At 40.8% G+C, this 18668-nt stretch overlaps 1 protein-coding gene across 3 annotated transcripts; it reads left to right on the top strand.

Annotated features, from left to right (window-relative positions):
* Positions 1 to 490: 490 nt before the first annotated feature.
* On the top strand, positions 491 to 17768 carry naa25 (N-alpha-acetyltransferase 25, NatB auxiliary subunit). 3 transcript variants are annotated; one of them, XM_055060759.1, is made up of 25 exons: positions 497 to 572; positions 662 to 890; positions 3498 to 3583; positions 4764 to 4902; positions 4975 to 5093; positions 5187 to 5261; positions 5341 to 5448; positions 5688 to 5766; positions 6000 to 6111; positions 7259 to 7348; positions 7426 to 7598; positions 7673 to 7785; positions 10055 to 10262; positions 10884 to 10973; positions 11067 to 11247; positions 12056 to 12155; positions 12264 to 12415; positions 12497 to 12622; positions 12723 to 12966; positions 13689 to 13812; positions 13925 to 13990; positions 14068 to 14165; positions 14279 to 14389; positions 14480 to 14620; positions 15958 to 17768. In XM_055060759.1, exons 3-25 carry the CDS (start codon positions 3524 to 3526, stop codon positions 16078 to 16080), a joined length of 2832 nt encoding a protein of 943 aa, XP_054916734.1. In that variant the 5' UTR covers positions 497 to 572; positions 662 to 890; positions 3498 to 3523; the 3' UTR covers positions 16081 to 17768. The 3 variants fall into 3 exon arrangements, with proteins under 3 accessions (XP_054916733.1, XP_054916734.1, XP_054916735.1); XM_055060758.1 differs by lacking the exon at positions 662 to 890 and having other exon boundaries at positions 491 to 572; XM_055060760.1 differs by lacking the exons at positions 497 to 572; positions 662 to 890; positions 3498 to 3583; positions 4975 to 5093 and having other exon boundaries at positions 4794 to 4902; positions 5153 to 5261.
* Positions 17769 to 18668: the final 900 nt, after the last annotated feature.

Below are 18668 nucleotides of genomic sequence, written 5' to 3'. Positions count from 1 at the left end.
ATGTTAAAACTGATTAATCACATCTTTTGGTTTCATTTCAGCAGGGAGAGTTCAGAGGTAAAGCTGCTTTGGGCCATCAAGAAAGGTAAAACCTGATGAGCCCCAAGATATTTGGCAAAATATTCTGTATAGACTGACACACACAAAAAAGGTGCATATCCGTACCTTTTTTCGTACTATCAAAAGATTGTTACTTAACTGAGTAATATTTCTCACCTGTTGCTCAATTTGTGTCACAGATTTGACTTGAGAGTACTTTGACTGTCATTGTTAATTAAGACCCAGTGACGTACATCTCGTGATGCAAAGCCGTCTATGACGGAAAGTTTTAATTTCCATTTTCTCACAATATATATTTTAAATCGTCGCGTCTTATGCTCATGTATTGACAGTAACGGATTTCCATACACGCATGCTATTCTGATTTCAGCAGGGGGGGGGGGATCCTTTAATCACGCATGACACAACCGGAAGTACGCATGCGCGAACATTTACACAGCAGGTAAACTCCACCATGGCGGCGAGAGGCCATGTGCAAGATCCCAACGACAGGAGACTCAGACCTATTTATGGTAGGATATCAATAACAAGATACATATTTATTCAGTGGGGCAAGTTTGAAGAACCAGGCCGTGTTTTATAGGGGACTATTTGCCTTCAGTACAGACTGTTGGAGTTCTCAGTGCGGTGATGCGGCCCCTCGGGTTCCAGCCGCGGACTCCGCTGCACGCAGCGTCCAATGACAGTGCACCTTACCCGGTGTAACGCGAGGCGGGAGAAGGACACCGCTGCGGCGGCGGACGCCTGAGCGAGTCCTCGCACCTCCCGTTTGAAAAACTACACTCACGAGCATTTGTGTTGAAGCGCTTCAAGGTTTGGGGGAATTTAAGGTGCGAAGCGGCTCCCTCTCAAAGTCGAAAGGTTTCTCCTTTTGCTAACGGTCGGTGTTTGACAGCGAGCTCAGCTGGCTAATGTGTCAAGATAATCAGGCTGTCAGACTGTCGGGACGTCGCAGACGCATTTGGAGAACTTTACGAACTTCAGCAGATGTTTCCCCGTCAGGTTTTGACTACACTGCCGAATATAACGCGGCAGCTGCAGTATCTGAAAGGCATTGCTGTGTAGTTAGCCTTTAGTTAGCATTAGCATCACAAGAGTTAAGGACAATGCTTTGTAGCTGGCTAGCTGGTGTGGAGCTGTCAGAGCTCCGCTCGACCCGCCAAGCAGCCTTTACAAGAGGCGTCCACTGGGTTTTTGTTGGCGAATTTAACCGAAATTATACCTGGTTTTATGTGGGTTTTTTTTTTGTTTGTTTGTTTTTTACGGACACAAAGCTAGCCATCAGGTAGCAACATCAAGGTGTTTGTAAGGAAGAGTTTCATTAAAGTTGTTTCTAGAGATTTTTCAGTGAAATCAAACTTACCCCTGGTGTAGTAAAAATTCATGGTCTGTTTTGAGTTTTTTGTTTTGCTTCTTTGCTATAAATCATGATTTAATCTGGATCAAATGGTCCATTTAGCTACAATAACACACAATGAAGCACTTCAAGAACACCAGGGCAGACTAGCACTATCAGATTTCACTGTCAAATATTTTTTGAAAACATGCTACTTTTGTTTAAAAAAAGAAAAAAAAAGTATTGGCAGCCCTGTCCTGTCAATATCACTCCAGCCCAACACCAGAGAGAAAAGCGATTTCATCGCCTTGCTGTCACAAAGCAGTTGTTCTGTTAAGCTTAAGCAGTATGTCCTGATCAAGATCATTAAAAAAATAAATGCTGGAAAAAAATCTGCATCTTGATCTGACATCTGAGATGAGGAAGTTCAACTGCATCAGGTCAGCATTTAAGGCCATGCTAGAATACAGCCTTTAGAGCTCAGAAAACCAGTTGGATGGAAAAACTCAAAACGAAAACAGAAATAACTCTGCCGACGTTTTAAGAGTATTCCATTTTACGTGCCCCTGCTGTTTTCAGGACGCTCTGTGCTGCGTGTCGTGTGTCCCGCTTATGAACTGCAGCCTAATGTCAGGAGTCCAGCCTGTTCTTTAGAGTTTTCAGCGGTTTTGCCTTCCCTGCGACGCCAGCTTGAGCAGAGAGAATAGATGTGACATAATCGCAACATACTGCCGCGCCGGCCGGTTAATTTTGGCAGCCAGCTGTCCTGGAGGGACCGAAACAGTTTGTGGCTCTGCATCCGCACACTGCAAATACTCGCGAGGCATTCGGGGAAGATGTGCAGTTTGTAGTTTCATGTTGAGGCGTCATTAGAATGTCAGCTAATTATTTTTTTTATAGTGCTCGTTTTTGTCATCCTTGTGCAATAACAGCACAAAAGAGAAATGGTATTAAAATCATCTGCTGGTGTGATGAGATTTAATTATGATGCAATTAAAATAAAAATCTACATTAATTGCCTTTATTTCAAGCAGTAAAGCAACAATTAATAAAATATATTGACATTGGTTATTAAAGGTGCATTACATGTAGAACGTTATTGTACTGTCTTTTTAATATATTAATAATAACGGCGCACTGATAAATCGACCCAGATATGTTTATCTGAAAAATTTAACAAAAAATGTAGTGATTTTTGTTGCTATATTTGGGAACTTTTCTGATTTAAAAAGGAAGAAAAAAAATTTTTCCAGTGGGAATCAACAGGTCAGGCTTTTTAAAGATTGCTGATCAGCCAGAATACAGCAGTACACCATGTACAGGGTTTGGATCCAGTGCTAGTACCGCAGGCCTTGTTGCGGGCTAGACGAGAGGAAGAATCCTCCAAAGAATACATCTTTTTCCAGAAGACATTTGGAACAATGCGATAGTGGAAGTTGATCAGTAGAAATATTTAAGAATTACAAGAAAATTTTTTCTTTTGGAGCCAACGTTGGCACGGTAAATGAAGGAACTTGCGGCCGATTTAACGGTGGAACCCCAGGAAAAAAATGTTGCCTAATAAAAATCAGTGTGGATTTCTTTTAGTTTCACAAGGCAACTCTTTGTTTTTCATGACAGTCAGTATTTCCAAAAACTTAATTTCTGTGTCGTATAAGCAAAGGGAAAAAGTGTAGGAGCCAGCTGACTGGAAGTGTACAGCAACAGGTGGGGAAGGGGGAGACTCTTTGCGCCATAAAGTTTCTTCTTCTTTTTTTCTGCAACATTACAGTACATTAAGCTGCAAATATTTTGGCAGAACGTTTTTTTTATTTTATTTTTTTTTACACTTTTTAAGCTACATCTTTTTAAAAAACAAAAAAAGTGAAACCTTCTCCAAGAAGTTCTAAAAGTCTTCCAAAGATCAGAATCATTTCCTCTCATATGACACATAAAAAGTACTGCTTACTTAAAAACAATCTTGTTAATTATTCATCTCCATAGATGAAGCAATTGCTCTGGAGGATTTATTAATGACGTGATCCACCCCCTCCTGCGAGAAATACTAAATCTTCAGAATCTGAATGACTGTAGCAGTTATTGTCTTGTTATGTTTCTTCAGATTACCTTGATAATGGCAACAATAAGATGGCAATACAGCAGGCAGATAAACTGCTGAAGAAACACAAGGACCTGCACTGTGCCAAGGTGAGTGGGATCTTTTTTTTATTTTCTGGAAAATTTGCAACCTTTCAAACTCAGAAAATTCTATTTTTTTGGGGCAGAGATTCTTTTTTTTTTTTTTTTTTTGCCCACAATGGTCCAAACACACTGCTGGTGATGAACGAGTGATGAAAGTGTGTGTTTTTTTTTGTTGTTTCCAGCAAATAAAACCATAAAACAGAGACTATTTTTTTTTACCCTCGAAAAACAGGTTGCAGGTTCGACCAGATATTTTTTGTATTTTCTTTCAGTTGCACTATTGAGAAATCTGATCAATTTTGTAACCATATTGGTCGTACCCTGCAGCCCCATGCATGTTGTGTTTATATAGACAGGTTGCTTGTTGTTTGGTTACAACCAGAAATTTTGTGCATGTGTACAACGGTGGATGGCAAAAGGTGTTTGGTTTTTTTTCAACATGCCATCCACCTCCGCACTGTGGCGGTAGAAAAATTCCTTTAACAAAATGAAACCTTGAGACCTTCGTTTACTGCAGTGACCCACATAAAGAGGAAAAATGATGCAGAAGAATCATTGAACGATAACTCAAAACACTTGTATTCTTAGTTTTAGTTTCTACTGACGTAGGGCTCAATCCCCCCAAAAAACTTGCAAACATTTCCCAGTTTTATGTTTTTAGACTTGATGCTTGTATCACAATTATTATTGTAATTATTAATAAGTGATCACTGTGGTGTTGATTAGCTAATTTAAACACTTGCCCTACTGATGAGCTGTCAGAGAGGTGGTGTGTGAGTTGCCTTTTTTTTTTTTTTCTTTTTCTAGCTGAACCAAAACACTGAATCCCACAGCACACCTACATGTTAAAATTGTCATAGTCAGGCTAGCGACTGACCTACTTCGCTCTCCCTCGCTATTTTGTTTTTAAATTAAAACTTTTTTCTGATCTTATCTAGTTCTTGTAGTGTTGACAATTAGTAGCAAAGCATTGTACTCCTCCTTCTTGTATATATCACGCGTACGTTTAAGATTTAGTGCGTTAGCCATTGTTAGCTAGCAGCTTTTTGCCCTCAAGCAGGGAGCTGGGGGGTGGCATCTTGTGCACGTGATGTCACGTTGGCAACATATCCATGCAGCCTCACCTTTAGTAAACGGCATCATCAGCATTTTTTTTCCAAACGTTCTGCTTTTTTTTTTTCTGCAGGTCTTAAAGGCCATCGGCCTGCAGAGGACAGGGAAGCAGGATGAAGCCTTCTCATTGGCCCAGGAGGTGACCACCCTGGAGCCCACTGACGACAACTCTCTGCAGGCCCTGACCATTCTGTACAGGGAGATGCACCGCCGTAAGTATTCACGCCCCCGTTCCTGGCGGTTGATGTGGCACTCTGAGTTAACGGTTCACCGTCCGCTTCCAGCCGAGCTGGTCACCAAGCTGTACGAAGCGGCGGTGAAGAAGGTCCCGCTCAGCGAGGAGTATCACTCTCACCTCTTCATGGCTTACGCCCGCGTGGGAGAGTACAAGAAGATGCAGCAGGTGAGGAAACAAACGATACTAACAGCTGATTTTTTTTTTCCTTCCCTGTCGGTAACAAGATGGATAAAAACAACTTTATTCGTGACTTCATAGGCAGGGATGGCCTTGTACAAAATTGTCCCCAAGAATCCATATTACTTCTGGTCTGTCATGAGTCTGGTGATGCAGGTACGGCCAGGCTTTCTGTTCACATTTCTTTTGTTATGTCTACATGAAGTCAAAAGGCGACTCTCTCTCTGTAACGTAGGCGATCTCAGCGAAGGATGAGAAGCTGGCCCAGACCATGTTCCTGCCTCTGGCCGAGCGCATGGTGGAGAAAATGGTGAAAGAGGAGAAGATCGAAGCCGAAGCAGAGGTAAGCCTCACTGCTTGACGTCTGCGTCATCCTCTGACCTGTGACCTCCAGCCTGGACAGCGTAGGGCCGAAACGATTGATCATGAGGAATCGATTACTGAAATAATCGTCAACTAATTTAATAATCGATTAATTGTCAAACAGACCAAAGTTGCATACAAACTAGAATGTTCAACTCTAAAATGCTCTCTTGGTAGCAGAATTTCAGCGTAGTTTTGTCTTCCACCATGCGGCTGCAGGTGCAGCTGTATTTTATGATCCTGGAGCGTCTGGGGAAGTGTGAAGAAGCTCTCGATGTGATCAGGAGTCCACTGGGAGGTAGGTGGATGTTTTTGTTTTGTTTTTTTTTTTTTGCAATATTTCTGTTTTATACATAGTAGAACAAAGTTCTTGGCTCAAATATGACTGAATAACAGCTTCCCTCTTGGTGTGTGCAACAGCAATGATCTGTTTTTTCCTGTTGATTTCCTAACATTTTTATGACACATAAAGGTTGGAAAAAGTCACTATTGTTTTTATCGTCAGTATTCATTTTGAACTTTGTTCCACAGAGAAACTGACCAGTGAGCTGCAGAGCAGGGAGAGGAAGTGCATGATGCTCTACACTCGACTGGAACGCTGGCCGGAGTGCAACGCCCTGGCCCAAAAGCTGCTGCTGAAAAAGTGGGTAAACATTTATAAGAATGTTTTTGTTTGGTTGTTTGATTCATAGTTCTTGGAATAAACATATAATCGTCCAAAATAAAATTTTGGACGAAAGCTTAAAAACACTTAAATGCCGCCACCAAATTGGCTGTAGCGTTCTTCTGTATGCCTCCATCAAGACATTCGGCAGAATAATTGTTTCTTGTTGGATTAGGATGATGCAACATGATTTCAAATAACAGATGATGAGCTTAGAGTTATTGAAACTGGAATTTTCAGCTATCATCCAATCAGAGAAGATGTTGGCGTTTTATTCAGGCGACAAGCCCCGCCTACTTTGGAGCCTACCATGTGCGTGACACTTTGTGGAAAATGTAGTCAGTGATTTTACACAAGAGTTACGGATTCAACACGATAAAATGACACAACTTTATGTGAACTGTGATGCTGGACATTAACCAGGGTGGCCAGTACCTACAAATGAGCGCGTTGCCGCTGGATACGAACGAGCAACATGCAACAAAAGTGTTTCCGTTTGGCAAATTACGTAGGTTTTAATGTGGCTGAAGAGCACAAAACTGTGTCTAAAAAACACGAGTCTTTTCGAACTTGACGTGATTATGTTGAGCGAATCCCAATTTTACACAGTTTTACGGTTAATAGAAACGAAGCCAGTGTCAGCAGTCAAAGCACCTCCTGTCTTTATTGTTGGAGGATTTGACATGAAACACTGTTCAGTCTGCTGCAGATCGCTGCTGAGTCGTCAGTAATACAGACTGTCCAGGCAGCCTTAAAAATTCTTAAATTCATGTATCTGAAAGTATTGAGGCCTCTAAATGTCTCAATTTTTTATCTTATTTTTTTAAATAAATTTTTTACTGCAGGACTTTTCTGACATTTCAGTTGCACTCAGACATCTATGTTGTGTTCTATGTCTTGAGTTATAGACACATAGTAATGAAATAATAAATACCTTTATTATGCCTGTGGCTGAGGCTGTCGGTAGCTAATTGCTAACATTCTCTTGCTAGCGAGCCCTTTTCATTGGTCAGACTAAATTTATTGCCAGCTGGCTGGATGACGTTCTTACCTTTCTGTGCAGACGCAGGTCTTAAACTCCATTCATGGTGGTCTTAAAAAGTCTTTAATCTGTTTCCTGTTACAGTCCCGACGACTGGCAGTTCTACCCCTCCTACTTCGACTCTCTGTTCCACCTGATGGACCAGTCGTGGAGCCCGCCAGAGGACGGCGAACAGTGAGTGAGATTCTAATAAGGAAGCACGGTGTTGGGGGGAAGGAGGCGGCGCTCTCACCATGTTTCTGTGTCTCCAGCTGCTCGGAGGGTTCAGTGCATCACACCGTGGCCGAGGTGGTAAGGTTTGTGGAGGAGAGAATCAAAGTAGAAGACGAAAAAGACTCTCGCTCTCTCAGAGGGCCTTACTTAGCCCGGCTGGAGTTGATGCATCGACTGAGAGAACGAGGCTACCCTGAGGAGAACCTGCCAGGTAGGGCGGCAGGAGCTGTTCACCTACCTGCAGCTGCTGCTTCACATCACACTCTGCTGCTTTGGTTTAAACAGGCGAGCCTCAAGACCTGATGGTGCAGTTCTTCAGGAAGTTCGGAGACAAGCCGTGCTGCATCACCGACCTGAAGATATACCTTCATCTGCTGACTCCAGACCAGCACGTCCAGGTAGGACCAAGGTTACTGTAATCAACCACAACAAGGAAACTGAACTTGAGAAAACATTTTTGTTAACTGAAATCAATGAAAACAGTCATTAATTTGGAAAAACTACAACATGACCTATATAGTGTATTCATAAAACTAAGTAAAACATACAGCACTTACGCGAGTCTGCAAACGAAGACAGCAAAAGTTGGGAGAAAACACCGGTTAATTGGTTGTTGAACAATAATTGAATTAGTTTTTTTAAAAATGTTTTTTTCTGATGAATATTCATTACCAGAGGTAGGACCAAGTCACTGTTTTGCAAGCCTCAAGTCTTTGTCCTCAAGTCTGAGTCGAGACTCAAGTAAAGACAGGCAAAAGTCAAGTCAAGTCGGGAGCTTGAAATTTCAAGTCCTTTTGAGTCGTTTTTTTTTTTATTAACAATGTTCCAATTATGCTAAATGCAAACGATAGACAATGTGTTCTTTTTAAAATCAAACACACAACGCACTCATTGTAAATAAAGCCCAGTGGTTTTGAATTTTGATGTGATGGTAAAATAAATATGTCAGTTCAAGTGCGGTTAAATCTACAGCCAATTTCACATCTCAGTATTGATAAAAACATGTTGCGTGAATCAGAATCACTGACCAAGACACAAAATAATGTGATGCTTTTTCATTCAGAGACACTCAGCGCTTCCCCACAGCGTCACGTTCAGGATCCTTACAACTGGACAATTTTTTACTTTTAGAGCAATTTCTGAAGGATAGCAAAATTATTGGGTTTTGATTTGTTTTTCTAGTAAAATTATAATCCTTGGTGATGGGTTCTGTGCAACAACCATCATGCCGACATTTGAAGAGTTATAACTGAGAAAACAGTAGAGTTAATATGCACTGACTGCATTTAATCTATTTATTGTCAGTTTAATTTCCCAACATAGATGTCTTCTAATTCACTCATATCTGTCAAATTTTAGATTTGAGAATTTGGGAAATGTCTCCATCTACTGTCAGAGATGGAGACTAATGTAAGAGCTGTGGGAAAATACTAATACGGGAGCAGGGTGGGAAAGGGGTTTAAGAAACCATAGTTTCCTTTATGAAGACACTATCCATCCTGTGGATGGACCCGGTTCATCATTATGATTGGACAGAGAGAAACTTTCTTCCCTGAGTTCAGGTCCAGAATCTGCTTTCCGATCCGGAGCCCCACTCACTATCCCTCAGCTTCCTGAGCTAACACGGCGCTCATTAACGCGGAGACGTTTGAAGCACCGGATTTATACAGCATGACTAAACATAGCAGACAAGTGAAAGAGAAGAGTATAAACAATTGTCTCATAGTAAAGGAAAAGTGCCGCTTACTGTTCTTTATAAAACTTCAAATGCCAAACAGTTGGAAGTTGTTGTCTCTCCATCTGAGATCCTGGTCTTGCAGGTTTTGCATGTCTCACTCTGTTTTCAGTTGGATATTTCTTGATTGATGTACCCAAAAGAAATACACTATATAGGTCATGTTGTAGTTTTTCCAAATTAATGACTGTTTTCATTTATTTCAGTTAACAAAAATGTTTTCTCAAGTTCATCAATCAAGAAATATCCAACTGAAAACAGAGCATATCTGCTCTGAGCGTTTTTTTGTCTCAGTTTTTCCCCCCATCTTGTTCATTTGATTGGTTGTGCTGCAGCTTAAGCACTAAACATGCAGAGTGAAAGAACAGAGGGATGGTCTGCGCCTGTTCATACAGAATGAGTGAAATGAATTAACGGGGTCACTTTATAAATAATGTGTTTGACATTTTAAGACATTGAGTAAAATATCAAGTCTTTTCAAGTGAATAGCTTCAAGTCAAGTCCCATGTCAACGGTGTGAAAGTCAAAGTCAAGTCAGAGTCTTTGAGCATTTTTTTCAAGTCAAGTTTCAAGTCTTGATTTTAATGACTCAAGTCCCCATTACTGTTCATTAGCCAATCAATATAGTAATAAAAACTATACAATATGTTTTGAGTTTGCACCTAAAAATGAACCAAAATGCAAAATAACTGAAACTAGGACTATAAATCACAAAAGGTAAGCTAAAAAATTTTCAATCAATGATAACTGGTAAAAACTAGCAAGCACACTCTAAAAATGAACTAAAACTAATTGAATGAGAAAAACAAAAAGTCACCTCAAAATAAAACTGAACTGCAACTCTGGCAGGTCAGGTTTCAGAGCCTGCCTGTGGAACAGCAAAGGTTTAGTGTGTAAAACATAGATACGTTTTGCTTCTTTTCTTCCTGCAGTTTATCAACCAGCTGAGCGAAGTGGTCCCACTGGGGGAGCAAGGAGAGGACGGCTTCGCTTTCCCAGAGGACACCAATTCCCTCCAGAGGCATCTGTGTGTTTGTCAGCTGAGTCGGGCCCTGGGGTTGCATCACTCCCTGGACGTCAGCGGGAAGCTGCACCTCATCGCCGAGCTCAAGGCTCACTATCACCACGGCCTCAAGTTTGGTACGGCTGGTGACCATTTCTGTTTGTTTTATTATTTTGTAATCGACCTTTCAGCATCGTACGCTGGTCTGAACAGAGTAAAGAAGTGCGAGAGCCTCAAAAAACCCCAAAAAACACTCATAGTCCACCATGTTGAACGTAGGATCCCCAGGGGCTCCATTATCGATGCATTCCCCACATTTTTATGTTTCTGACTCAGCATGGTAGAATTAAGTCTCTTAGTGGTTCATCCAAACATTTGAAAACTCACAGCTCTTATGAAGTAAGAGATCTGCTGAATGTTTGTTCTATTTTGGAAAACTATGAAACATCACAATATCAGATGTGCTCCAGACCACTAGGGGGAGACTGGAACAGCTAATATTACCTACATAAATATATCTTTTTTACTTCAACTTCTTTTCCATTTGCTGAGGATCTGGTTGATTTGTTGATCGACTCCCTCTAGTGGCCTGGAGGACTTCTGCTTTGCATAATGAGTTAGCAGCATTTTGAAACTTGCTGATAGAAACTTAAAAGTGTTGTGTGATTTTAAAAAAACAAGTCAAAGGAAGTCAAAGGGTTAATGATTTCTTTAGTGCCTGATTTATTTTATTCACTCTCTCGTTCTTTTCGTTACAGGGAGCAGCGCCCTTAAGACCGAGCTGCAGTTCTCTGACATGTACTGCCTCATGGCAGCTCATGTGTACATAGACCTGTGGACAGAAACAGGTCAACCTATTTTTAGAATCTTTTTTTTTTTGTCACTCTTGTAACTCCAGCCGAAGCATCATCTCCACGTTGTCCTTGTGTTTGCGCATGCAGGAGATGAGGACATGGTGTGGCAGTGTCTTGGCCTCCTAGAGGAGGGTCTGTCTCACAGCTCCTCCAATGCTCAGTTCAAGCTGCTGCTGCTGCTCCTCTACTGCCGCCTGGGGTCCTTTGAGCCTGTGGTGGACCTTTACTCCAGCCTGGATGCCAAGCACATACAGCACGACACCATAGGGTCAGTTCAACCACGTGGCTCAGGAGACACGATCTGTGAATTTTATATAAGCTTGTGCATCCTGTTTTCAGCTGGATAACTGATAAAACTTTATTTAGGTGCAGCTTTTTTGTATTACTACAAAACGTATTCACTGAATTGCTTAAAAACCTTGAAAATGCTTGAATTTGAGTTGGATGAGTTCAAAGTTTCAAGGAAAGTCCTCAATTGTCTAACTTTGCAGTTCTGTAATAAGTGCAGTCTGTTTGCTTAAATCCTACATGTGGAAACTGATATTTTCTGACAATTTTATTTTTCTAAATGTCTGAAATGAAATGAGACAAAACTTTTCTTGTTTTAGGTCAGTTATAATTTCCAAAATTATTTTTATTTGCTAAATGCTAGAAAACTTAACAAGAACAATTTTAAGATGTTTTTAATTCAGTTTTTTAAAACAACCAAATAGACTTTTTTTGCCAAAAATGCCAGAGCGCAGCATTCCTTTAGTGTATTTTTGATATATTTTCTTGTGAAATTACTGTCTCAGAGGAATTTCAAAATGTACAATTTCTTAGGTTTTTGTTTACTTTGCTGTAGAAATTAGAATTCAATCACAAGATATTAATGATCTCCCTTTTTTTTCGGTATTTGGTGCTGGAAAATTTTTAAAACTTACCTTGAAAATGCTTATAGTGGTTGAATATTGCTGCTCAAACTCTGTATATAATTTATTTTCCAGTGGTAACAGTTTCCTCTGACATTCTGCCTACAGATTCTGATCAGTTGTCTGTTTTTTATTTTATTTTATTTTATTTTTTTCCCCCCACAGGTTTCTGTTAACGCGTTACGCCGAGTCTCTGGGTCAGTTCTCCGCTGCCTCCCAGTCCTGCAACTTCTCCCTCAGGTTTTTCCACTCCAACCAGAAAGATGTAAGCGTGCGTCCCCACCTCCCCCGCTCCAAATCTCACCCTCCCACCGCCCTCGACTCCCTAAACACCATTTCTTTTTTTTTTTTTTTCCCTGCTGCTCCATGCCAGACCTCCGAGTACATCATCCAGGCGTACAAGTACGGCGCGTTTGAAAAAATCCCGGAGTTCATTGCTCTCAGGAACCGGCTGAACCAATCGCTGCACTTCGCCCAGGTTCGCACTGAGAGGATGCTGCTGGACTTGTTCCTGGAGGCGGACGTGTAAGACCAGGCGCCGCAGAGTAACAGCCGTCAGGTTTTGCAGGCGGTTCTCCTTTGATTGAGCTGTCTTTGTTTTTTCAGCGTCTTGAGTCTAGAGGAAAGTGTTAAGGCCATGTCTTTGTCTTCAGAGGAAGACGATGTCCCCTGGGATACTTTAAGGGACAACAGAGACCTTACTGTATTCACAAACTGGGACCCTAAACAAAGGTATGGAATATATATATATTTTCTCTTTCACAAAAGCAAAAAGTGAACCTACATGTTCGCCTTTTTTTCTTTCCTTTTTTCCCCTCTGCCCCCTTCACAGGCAGTTGACCGATGAGCAGCGGACTCGCTCTCTGGAGGAGGAGAAGGCCTGGCTGCGGATCCGCTCGCTGACGTTGCGCCTGCTCGCCTCGCTCACGCCGTCGGGACACGCCGCCTCGCAGCAGAACTCTGAGATGTCCAACGAGAACGGCGTCGGCGACAGGAGCTCGCTCCACCGCAGCCTGCTATCACAGCTCAACCAGACGCTGCATGCATCGGCGCAGATCGCAGAGAAACACACACAGGTACAGGTCAGGCCAGCGCTGATGCTTGCTCTGTTGGTATTGGGCGAGATTGGTGTGTATTCTCAGCAAGAAGAACAGGATATGAGGCTCTGCTTCTTAAAGGGGCAGCTCTACAAATCAACTTTTTTCAGCTTCACATCATTTTCATGTTACATTATTTCCAAAAACACACCGTGAGTGTTGCCTTGATTCTTTTACACATCAAGATAAATCGTTTAATCACCCGTGGCAACCATTCAGTTGTTCAAAACACCTGGGTGGACATAGCTCCGCCTTTGAGGACAAAGCTCCTCCTCTGAGCTGCTGTTTCCAACCTTCCTCTCCCTTGAGACTCCTCCACTCAGCTCCTTCAGACTAGCCTACAGCAATTGGTAAACACCTGTAGGAACTGCACATCAGCTGAACTCTTTATAGGAGCTGCTTCGCTGTGAATCGCTGCTAAAAATGTTGTTAAAGGGTTAGTAGAGGAGCCATGTTGTGATGACTTCCTGAAGGCGGAGCTTCAGAAAGAGCAGGAATATTTAAAGAGACAGAAACTCTTTAAGGTGTTGAAAGAAATTTGTCTTTGTAATTGAAGTCATATTTGATCGATATCGCAGCATTTTTATAACAACTGAAGTCAACATTGCTTCTTAACTGTGCTATATAATGATTTAATATGGCTGGAAAACACACAACACCATCTCCGTAACACAGCGTTTGTTTTTCTTTCATGGTCCCAGTACCCCCTGCTGGGCCCCCCCTGCACCCGGCTGGCCTCGGCGCTGTCTGTCGGCAGCTGCCACTGTCAGGCTGCGGCGCTGCAGCTCTCGGTCCACCTGCAGGAGCTGGAATCGGCCGGACTCGGTGAGAGGAAATGACCTCAGCTTTGAGTCCCGATGAAGAATGGCTCGCTGTGTTTCACCTGATACTTAATGTTTTTTTGTTTTGTTTTGTGTGTGTGTGTTCACTGTCCTAGACGAATCATCAGAGCTTCAGATTCAGATCTGTAACGTTTTTAAGTCATTAGTTGTTCAACTTCAAGGTGAGGTACCGGCTTAGTTATATTTTAGACTCCATTTGTTTTGTTTCATTCGTCATAATTCTATGTTCTCTCCACAGAAATACTAAATAAAAGCAAAGGAGACTTATTGGAAATGAATGAGGGCAAATTAAAAACTCAACCATCTTTATTAGAAAATCTAGTTTTCTTTCTTGAGGTAAAACTCTTCTCCTCCAATATATGTGGTTTTTTTTTTTGTTGCTACTTTTTATTTATTTTCTTAGTACTCTAATAATTTGAAACAAACACTTTGCCGGGTTTGCTCTGCAGACAGTGAGCATAGTGTTGTGGAGCGCTAGCTACTGTGCCAAGATCCTGCGACCGCTGAAGACAAGTTTACAAAAGAAGAAGAAGAAGAAAAAGGATGCCAATACTGCAATGGTACACATACACACACCTCACCTGCAGCTCTGTCAGGTCTCTGTGTGTATGGGTGTGTCTCATGTTGCCTCTCTGCCGTGTCGCTTGCAGCCGTTGGTGGTGTGTGGATTCCAGGAGCTGACTGGGAACCTGCAGGACTTACTTACCCAGGCAGTGGAGCACATCAGGGGGCAAGAGTCTGGCATTACCGCCCTAAAACTAGCCAGTTTAACCTTGAAAGGATGCTCAAGGGTAGGTGCAAAAATATTTCTACTCAATAATAAAATGGTCTGACAGCATTTGAAACATTAATGTATTTGTTGACCAGCTTTTTGCGTGTTTTTCTTGTAATGATCCACCACTTGTAGCTTTCTGGCCAATATGATACCATTTTAATTTTGCTGTTTTTGTTTGTGTGTGTAAAATGTTGCTGAATGTAGCAACCAAGTCACTCAGTTGGCATCAGTGAGGTGACTATTGCTAATCACACATGCAAATGTGACCTGGTGGGTTTGTCTGACAGTCACCCTAAATAAGGAAATCTCTTTGGCATTGCCAGATATTCACTACCAGATTTATGTCCTTTAATGTTGGCAAAATGAGAAAAAACTTACATACATTTCAAAATATTCTCATTCCACCAAAAGGGTGGTTTCTGATTTTTAAATGTGTTACATATATTATAAAAAAAAAAATTTAAAAATGCTGGAAAATGAGACATGCTGGTTGACAGTGGACCATTTTTAGAATTGCCTACTTTAGTATTTCAAATGTCAAATACCTTAATATGCATTCACACAGTGTCTGCATCCTTTAAAAAAGTCATAAATTTATGACTTTTTTAGGCCTCAATTTCATCTTCATTTTTAAAAAAGTTTTTCTGTAATATGTTAATCACAGATCTTATATTTTGCTGTGGCAGCATTCTTTCATCTTGTATATTGTATGTTTTTTTTCTCGCTTGGCTTTTATGTCAGGCAAATGCTTGAGTTGCTCGCTAACTGCTAGCGTACCTTACTCGCTAGCTAGCTTTTTTGCATCTAGCACATTTGTCTCCAGTTGGATGGACCAAGTTCATACATTTCTGTGGTGCAGTAGGTCTTAAATTACATTCATGATGGTCTTAAAATGTCTTAAGTTTCAGTTAGTGGGACAACAATTTCATGTTGGGGAGCCATTCAATCCTGTGGTAAAAAGGATTTTTTTTTTTAACATCAAGAGCAGCTGATTAGCATTCCAAAAATGATATCTTGGTCGTCTCTCTTCCTGGTTTTTCAGCCAAGCAGCATGACAGAAATGTAAAGAAGCTCAGCAAAATCAAATGAGGTGGATTAGCACGACAATATTGCAACAGTCTTTAGTCGGAGGCTTTTCAGATTTGCTGCTACCAAAGATGATCATTCACAGTGATTTTTCAGTTTTTTGTTTGTTTTTCAAAGGATTCGTGGCTGATACGAGTTAGGATAACATTTCATTTCCCTGTTGGTCCACTGTACCGCATAAAGTATATTGAAACAAGTTATCAGATATGTAAATTATAGTTAAAATCTGAATGCTTTTGAAAGCGGCTGATGTTCCTGTGTTTTCAGGAGGAGGCGTCGTTTACGAAGGCTGCTATGGACAAGGTGCAGAGCAGTTACCTGCGCTCGCTACAGGAGGTGGGAGATCTACTCAAAAAGAGAGCCGAAACTATAAAGAACCTTAAAATCTGAAAGAAAAAAAAAGAAAAGACATCACACCCCAGACTGAAGATGACTGTACCCACCGCACTCCATCACCCACCAGCTCTGCCCTGTGAGTCGAGCAGAAAACCCGGCCACGCTGTCCGGCTCCGATCCAGCCTCACTACTTTCTATCCCCCCATACCCCCCCTGCCTCTCCGGACCACCTGCAACTCTTAATAGTACATAAAGCCTGTAAGTTGTGTAAGTTAAAAGAGAAGAAGAAAAGAATAAAACTCATGAACTGATGCAGCATCTGCAAAATTAAAAACAAAACACACAAAAAAAAGGTGCACTCTCTTTTGAAGAATTATCTTACATTAGGAAGAATAAAAAATAAATATACAGTTTTAGAATCTAATAAATTATTGTACATAATATAAACTGTAACTCCTCGACTGAACGAGAGTATAAGACACAACGAACCACTATCCCGTCTGTCGGCGAGTTTCCTGTTTTCCGGTGACGTCGAGAACAATCACGGCGAGACGCACAACTTCAGCCCTGAGGGAGGAGGGATCCGTCGACATGCTGCTTTATTGGATTTTTTTGTTTTTTTCCCCCTGCTGCTTCTATTTTTCCTAATAATTGTAACTTTTTTTTTTTTTTGGGCAGCAGCTGAGCAGGGAGCCATTCAGACTGACAGATAATTCCCCTCCTGTGTTTCAGAGTAGTTTTGTCGTCTTTCTTTGCAGTTGTCTTTTTTGCGTATGTTGTGTGTTGCTTTGAACCACCTGTAGTTACAGTATTACAAAAAGACGAGCTAATCTTATTTTATTTTTTTTTTGGGTGTGTCCTTGTTTCTTACCTTTCTTTTCTTTTACAGAAGTGGTGCTTGTGAACAAGTCTGTTGACCCGGTTTAAAACTCGACCGATTCCCATTATTTAAGGATCATTTCAAGCGATGATCCGAACTTGAATGTTTACCAGGAACACGCGCTGCTCTGGTGAGAAGAATCCGTCTCTATGCAATCGACGGATACCGTTGTATGTAGTGACACACTTAGAAACGCCCATTTGCCAGACGCTTTAGTGTGTGTGTGCGTGCGTGCCTGCGTGTGTGTGTGTTTGCGTGTGTTGTGATCATTCTGCTCTGGGATGGGTCTCCAACCAATAGAACATTGGACCTAAGTGTAAATAAAATTTGAGCGCAGCCTTTTCGAAGGACTTTGTGTTAGTTTTTTGTTTTTTAAGCAGCTAAAGTAGAAAGGGATCATTTGTCCCTGCCTGCTTTTGACACCCACTTTTAAAAAAACAAAACAACTGAATCTTGACATGCTTTTTTTTTTTTTTCCCCCACCCCAAGAACTGCCTCACTTGGGGGAGCACTGATGACTGTTGACCCCCTTTGTTGGGGTTTTTGACTTCGGCATTGAAATATGAACATATAGTAAACGGTATCCCTAATAACACCTTCCTGTTTCCTCTTTTTTTTTTTTTTCATATCCGATAATTAATACCTTGTGTTGTTTTTTAAAAGTCAAGCCCCTTTTTTATTTTTTTGTCCTATTTTTTTATGTTTTCTTTTTTTGTCTGCTTTTGTGGCTGCAGAAAAGATGTCTGTGATCTTACATGTGCTCACAATAAGGGTTTGACAATCTAGTGTCGTCTCATCGCCCGCTTTTGTTAGAAAATGGAAAAACACAAACACTGGAATGTCGATGCTTTTTTTTTTTAAATAAAGAATAAATGTGACAATTTTGCGTAATGTTGTCTCTTCACTACAGAAAAAAAAGTCAGAGTTCTTTAGATGCTTTTGCTATTCACAGCTTATGAACTTTTTCACATTTTCTGTTACATTCAATGTACAGTATGATATTGTCACCTTAAAATAATGGCCCAAGTCATTTTTCATTTTTTGACAGGTGAGGTTTTTTTTGGGGGGTTTTTTTGGCAAAAGATGATTCACGCCATCATTTTAGGAAGCTGATGATTCCTGGGTTTGATGTGCCAGACAAAGCAAACACATTCTTTGCAACCTATTAGAATGTTGGTTATATTGGTTCAAGAGGGCCTGAACAACATTTTTTCTGGTTTAGCCACAGATTCCGAATTTATTTTATTTCCTGACTTTAGGTGGGCTGTTCCAACAAAATCATGCTTTGATATATACCATTCCAAGGGACTGCAGGTTTAGTATTGTTATAGGATTGTGCAACAGGTTTTATACTTAAGAAAATTGTAAAGCCACATACATTTTTTCTATTTTAAAATGTTGTTCGTTGTTGGTCTGCTACATGAAGTCCACTGAATTCAGTGGGTGTGACGATTTCTGTCAAACTTTGTAGAAATGAAAAAGTTCAAACTTGTATGACTTAAAATAATTTTTACGCAGCTCATAAACTTGAGTCTGCTGTGAAAAATTACTAAACATTTCTCTTAGATACTTAATTTGTCAGACAAAAATCTGACATTTTTAATATTCTTAATCATTTTTAAATCTCTTTGGGTTTGACCATTTTTATTATTATTATTATTATCCAATCCTCCCAGCAACATTCTTGGAGTATTTCTTTCTTTCTTTTATTGAATTTGAATGGAGTATCTTATAATAACCAGCAGGGGGCACCAAATCATTC

This window comes from Poeciliopsis prolifica, unplaced genomic scaffold (assembly GCF_027474105.1).
Source record: "Poeciliopsis prolifica strain line A6 unplaced genomic scaffold, Auburn_PproV2 SCAFFOLD061, whole genome shotgun sequence".
Taxonomy (NCBI): Eukaryota; Metazoa; Chordata; class Actinopteri; order Cyprinodontiformes; family Poeciliidae; genus Poeciliopsis; species Poeciliopsis prolifica.
This window is presented reverse-complemented; position numbering and strand designations above follow the sequence as displayed.